Source organism: Quercus suber, unplaced genomic scaffold (assembly GCF_002906115.3).
Source record: "Quercus suber isolate HL8 unplaced genomic scaffold, Cork oak 2.0 scaffold_27, whole genome shotgun sequence".
NCBI lineage: Eukaryota > Viridiplantae > Streptophyta > Magnoliopsida > Fagales > Fagaceae > Quercus > Quercus suber.
This window is the reverse complement of record NW_027069492.1, coordinates 1,217,950-1,224,232: the sequence shown is the minus strand read 5'-3', so window position 1 is coordinate 1,224,232 and position 6,283 is coordinate 1,217,950. Positions and strand designations below refer to the sequence as shown.

Here is a 6,283-nt window from a genome sequence, read left to right as displayed (position 1 = left end):
AAACTAACGTGTCAACACTTTACTTTTTCATGGTGCCTGTTACATGGTGGACACAAGTTTTCTTTTTTTCTTGCTGAAGTGTTCTAATTGAATCACATATAAGTGTAAAGGAGGAGCACTATAAAGAGGCAGAGTAAACTAAAAAATATTGGGTTCCTTAATTGTCAAACTCAGATTCAAGGAATCTGATCCTTATATTAGACAAAGCACCAGCCAAATAGACATAATATCAGCCAGGATATGTAATGAAAGAGGCATAAGCTTAAATACAAGAACGATAACCTAAAGAGATCATACAGCTAACTTACAAAACATACAACATGCTCAATATATGTATAAAGCCATAGATGGGGAATGCAAGATCCCTCCGGCAATTATGCATCACTAACCACAGGCACCTTTTCGTATCCTTCCAACTCTCTAAACCTTCGAGGAAAGATGAACCGACCACCAAACTTCTGCTGCAAGTAAATGATCAATGCAAAAACCAAACCACCAAGAGGGATAGCAACATCCCAAGCAGTGGAATAAAAATCTGCACCAGGATTTGCATATATGTATGTCCCATCAGACTGGTGAAAATAATTGTGAGCCCTGTAAAGATCATATGCATGAGGTAGCAATCTGACTAAAGTGTTTCCCATGTAGAATCCACAAGAAAGAGCTCTCACTCTGGAGTTCCAAAACAGGTTCAGCAGTATTTGAGGCAAAAGAAAACCATCCAAGACCAATCCAGCATAAGATTTCAAGTCACCCCAAAGAGAACGTGGATTGGTACTTCTTAAGGAATAGGTATCCATCACAACATCATTTTCATTATTTCCCCAGTTGGCTATCACAGCGACTAAAGCCCCAGCTGCACATAATGGTAAAACTACAAAGAGAACCCTCTTCTCAGCAATCCACAAAGCCTTCTGATTTCCATCACCCCTTCTTGCTGACCATGTTCTATGCAGAAGACGGAATTGAAACAAGAAAGCTACCATTCCAACCATCCTTACAATTACCTCATTTGCTTCAATCCATCCACCACTGTCAAAGAATATACTTCTCCTACGAGAATTTCTCAGGAACAAGGCTTCAAAGTTGAGCACAAGTGGTATCATGTAGCCCAGAGTTAGAATTGATAGCATGACAAGTGAGGTGAAGGGAAGCACATGAGAATTTCTTTTGACATGAAAGAGTTGAAGTCCCACAAACACACATGAAAGTGTGGTGGAGATAAGTACCATGATGATTTCCGCATCTATCCTCCAAATGGCGGCTTCATCCGTGTAATAAGCATATGCAGAAAAGTCTAAAACTTCAAAGTAAAGATGATCAGACTTGACCCTTGTGCTTTCAATACTTCCCTTGATTCGACCAGCATTCCTTTTATTTGTTGGAGGGAACTCAATTTTGACAAGAATCTTACAATCTAGAGATTCATTTCTTGGTGCATGATCATTTGAGTCAAGAGTTCTACAGCCTACCATACACAAGCTTCCTGTTTCAGCATCATACAACCCTTCAGCTATGATATCAACCCTCTCATATGGTGTTGAAGATGTGTTGAATGGAGAGATCATAGAGTTTACTGTGATGCCTATGTGGTAGCTGATATTGACTGGACCACCGCTGCTGAAATTCGCTGGCTCTTCAGACTCCACAGAGCTTGAGTACTGATGGAGCTGATTACCAACAGAGATTGGAACGGAATAACCCCAACCAACTTCTCCTTTTGAATTTTTCACTGACATGTCGATTCTCATTTCATTAGAAAACGCATCTGGGTATACTTTCCCTTTGGTTTTAGAAGGATTTGAGCATGACTTCCTCGCTATGTCAATCTTGGAATACTCATACTTCGCATTAGACACAACGGCACCTCCTCGATTGCTATCACTTTGAAACATAATCTTATCGAAGTAACCGGATTCATTCACAGATTTTTTGCTCCAAATTTGTCCCACAATGCTACTAGCGCCTCTGATTGACCAGACTTCAGGGAACCTCAAGGTCAACACTGTTGAGCAATCGCCAAGACGAGCATCAGAAAAAGATTGTGTCGCGCCCATAAACCGGCAAGCAACAATACAGAGCTGATTCTTGCTCCCATCCCATGATCCTTCCCCAACCAGAGTCATTTTGGGACTGAAATGCCGGTAATAATCAATATAGCTCCCGTTAGCAAACTCCACCAGGACTTGCATCCTTTCTTTCTCCTCTGAACATTTGATTTCACTCAAAGACATAATAGTTGGCATATATCCAATACTCTCATCCAAAGGGTTGCTGCAGTTTTTTGCAGAAACACAACCCCCTGAATATTTCAAATTGAATTGATTGATTCTCCTTGAGACAATGGAACAGAAAGTTTTTGTTGGCAGAGAACCAAGTGACAAGCCCTTTGGAAGATCATCAGTACCACCAGAAAAACCATGTTTTGAATCATCGGAAACATATGTGTATTGGTAATTCATTTGAGGAAACAACAACATGGAAATTGGTTCAAAGTGGGAATCTTCATTATCAGAACTCAGACTCTGTAAAGTCCCACTAATCAAACTAGTAATATTAGTTGACTTTGTGAGACTAGAGAGCTTAAGAACTGCAGAAAGCTTAAGCAAATAATCTTCTTTGGAGTAAGTAGAACCTGTTCCAACCGCACAAAGTTTCCCCTTTGGTTCTGACCAGTAACCTTGTAGTTTAAAAGTCACTGAATTTCTTCGACGCCTATCTTCGTAGTAGATATTTGAGACTCCAAATGTCAAACTCAGCTCAACCTTGAACAAGCCTGAGATACCAGTTTCATGAACAGCTCTGGTGCTAAGTGAAATGGAGTCTGAGAAACCGGGATAGTAAGAATACGAGTTTTGGTTGTGAAGTTTATCACCACCAGTGTAGTAACCATTATGGGTTCGAGGAAGTGGCAATTTTGAGAGTGGAACTTGATTGGGGTTGGAGCCAGCGACAGTTGAAGAACAGTGTTCATAGTAAATATCTTGAGAGGCAGATGATGAGACAGAGATGAAAGGGAAGAAGGTGGAAAGAAAGAAAAGGATGAGAAACCATGGCAGTGAGTGCCATCTTGGTGAAGAGTTGGTCATTGCGAAGGTGTTCATGGCCTTAGTAATTGCTTCTTTCTTGTAGAAAAAAGAAAGATGAGCAAGAACAGCACTGCTGTGTGAAGACTACACACTCATTTATAATAATACACTCTCATTTCCAACAAGATTTGCTTGTAGATTGTCTCACTTCTTTCTTTGTATTTTTTAGAAATATATACGGTAAAAAAATATATAAAAATACGTATAGTAATATTTAAAAATTAAAAATATATTTTTTAACACATGTACTAAAGAGGCAATTAGTTGTCTTTCTTACGTGTGGCCTAGGGAGCTTTCTGTTCTTGTTGTATTCCGGTTGTTTGTAGTGTTTGATCAATAAAGTTTTTCTACATCTTCCATTCAAAAAAATATAAATAAATAAATAATACAACCCTTTCTTTCTTGACTAATTATCGGTTCACCCTCAGGTCTCTCTCAATCAAAAATAAAAAATAAAGTCCTCTCTCATACTAGTTTGGTGGTTTTCAACAATTGATTAAATGTTGATGGGATGATTTGCCGTGCGTCTGGTCTCGTAGCGTTTACTAAATCATTCATCTGTATTGGATTTTGATCGAAACTATTCCCAATTTTTTTTTTTTTTTTGAAAAACTCTCAATTAAGTTATATATTAAGTTATATTACTCTGTTCTCCCAAAAAAAAAAAGTTATATTACTATATTTTTAGGATAAAGTTTAGCTACAAACTTACAACTCACTCAAAAAATTAATATTGTTACATATTTTGATAATCTAACTATTAAATTATATGTTTTTTATATTCTTAATACACATATAAAATTTTATGCTAATCGGATATTATTTATTATTTGATTTATAAACTTATTTTTTATGCATAATTTAAAAGCACAAAAATTTAAATTTTAAACATTTGATTGATGACATAATTATTGAAATCTTTTAGAAATTTTACCTGCATGAAGGATATAAAAAAAAATGTAATCCAATAACAAATTTGTTAAAATTTACATCTAATAAAAATACATTAAATGAACTTGTATTCTTAAACTAAAACAGTTCCTATTATGCTTCTTCTTTTTTAAATTGTAAGAAGACAAAGTCGATACTTATTAAAGTAGATAATGCAAGAAAGAAGAATAACTCAAATTAGAAGATGTTTTCCTAATATTTAAATGGATAAACGAATGCTTACCCTTAGAGAAATTGTATTATCATTTTTTTTTTTTTTAGTTGATTTGAATCAATTAATTAATTTTTAAACAGCATGACTTTTCTTTTCCTCTGCGTTATTTTTGGTGGATAATTTTGGCCACACCCTTTCATACTTCAATGGAGGAAGCACTTTGTTTACCAAAAAAAAAAAAAAAATGGAGGAAGCACTTCCTCCCACTCACAGCTGTGTGGGTCCCACCAGCGTTAACAGGGTGTATTTTGCCCTTTCTATGGGTTAGGATTGAAAAGTCTCCCTATATGTCCTCAAAATTCAAAAGTCATTGCTAAGACCAATGAACTTCGATAACAAGTCCAGCCTACCCGTGATAACATTCAAACTTGTACAGACTTTTTGAGTAAACGTTGACGAAGACTTGGAAAGTTCCTTCCAAAGAATATGTCAAGGATGGCCAAAAGTATGCATTATTATTAATATGGCTTTGCCCATGACCTTAATAGGGGCCAAATGGGACTTCTCTCCCGTGGGACTGTGAGTGAGAGTATTTCCGTTGACCAGTTTTGCATTAAAAACACACTCCATTGGTCAAAAAACTACCGAAGATAAGAATGCATTTTACTAGAGTAAACATCTATTTTTTTTTATTGTAGCATCATGTATATCAAAATTTTTTTTTTTTGTATTTTTTAATCTTTCTTTTGTAGAACCATGTTACTATAGCAGCATGCGAATAAAAAATATATTATTTTAATATATAAGAATGTAAAATAAGGAATAAAGTATGCGGTGTGTTGTAAAAGTAATTGCGGAAAATAATAAAGTGAGCTTTGGTAATGTAAATTTTTTGTTTTTTTCTTTAGAAGCGTATAAGAATGCTCTAAGCATTTACTTTTTTTAAAAAAAATAAAAAACCAAAAGAAAAAAGTGCACAACAATTGCTTATCACATACGTACTAGAGAGTGATGAATTAAGTTAAGGGGGTGTTTGGTTCAAATAATGTCATGTCACATTATATTGTAATGTCCCTTTCTTAGAATCTTAGATTCATGAAATTTCATTACAAGAATAAAACATTACAATATTTGGTTCATCAGTTACATTCTCATTATATTTTACAAATGCAACACTTCTTTTTTACACTGAATTTTCAAAAATATCCTTTCAAATATCTCAACAAAATTTTAATTTTTAAAAAAATAAAATAAAATTTTTATTTATTTTCCTTCACTGTCACACCAATCAAACAACTCAAATCTACAAAATAACTTAACATAATCCTCACTTTCCTATACTTTCTCAACAATCAAAAAGTTAGATTCACAAGATAGACAAAATTATCTCACTCAAGCCACCATATCAACCTAATTGAAGAGAGAGAACTCAAAATGAGTTGGAGAGAGAGAATGAGGGGTTGGGATTGAGAGACAGCATCACAATAGCGATCACTAGCTGTGTAGGGCAGAGATTGGTGGTGACAACACAAGGAATTTCAGCCATGAAGTTTAATTCCAGAGAAAAAGAGAGGAATTTATGGCTAATTCATCTACAACCCTAGAATCTTCCATACCAAACAGTAAAGCCCAATCCCTAACCAAACCAACCCAATCCACAATTGCAATCGTCAAGCTTGATCAGGCTGCTATGGTGGCTTTGGCAGATCGTTACAACTCGGTCTTGGAGCACTAGCAATTCAATCGAATGGCAGAGCTTGCTTTGGAAGACAATGACTTCTTTGTCAAGGAGAGAGCATCACTATGCAAAAGAAGAAAAAGAGGAAGAATCTCTATGAGTGTATTTGGTTGGGATGATTTCGAGAGAGATAGAAAGGGGAAGGGGGAAAGAGGAGAGAAAACACTTTTTTGGGTTGTTTGGTTAGAGGGGAAAAGGGGGGAGATTTTGGTGGAGCCCAGGTGTTTTCTCCCTGTGCCCACCAAAAAAATCAATCCCCCAATTCGGATAGAGTTATGGAGAGATAATTGGAGTGGGAAGAGGGTAGATGGAAAATGACTCATTTACCCCCCCCCCCCCCCCCACCCCCCC

The 6,283-nt window shown here is 36.0% G+C and overlaps 1 protein-coding gene across 1 annotated transcript; it reads right to left on the bottom strand.

Annotated features, from left to right (window-relative positions):
• Positions 1-374: 374 nt before the first annotated feature.
• LOC112037923 (uncharacterized) lies at positions 375-3,089 on the bottom strand. The gene has a single exon (XM_065769103.1). It carries the CDS (start codon positions 3,087-3,089, stop codon positions 375-377), a length of 2,715 nt encoding a protein of 904 aa, XP_065625175.1.
• Between the last annotated feature and the right edge of the window lie 3,194 nt (positions 3,090-6,283).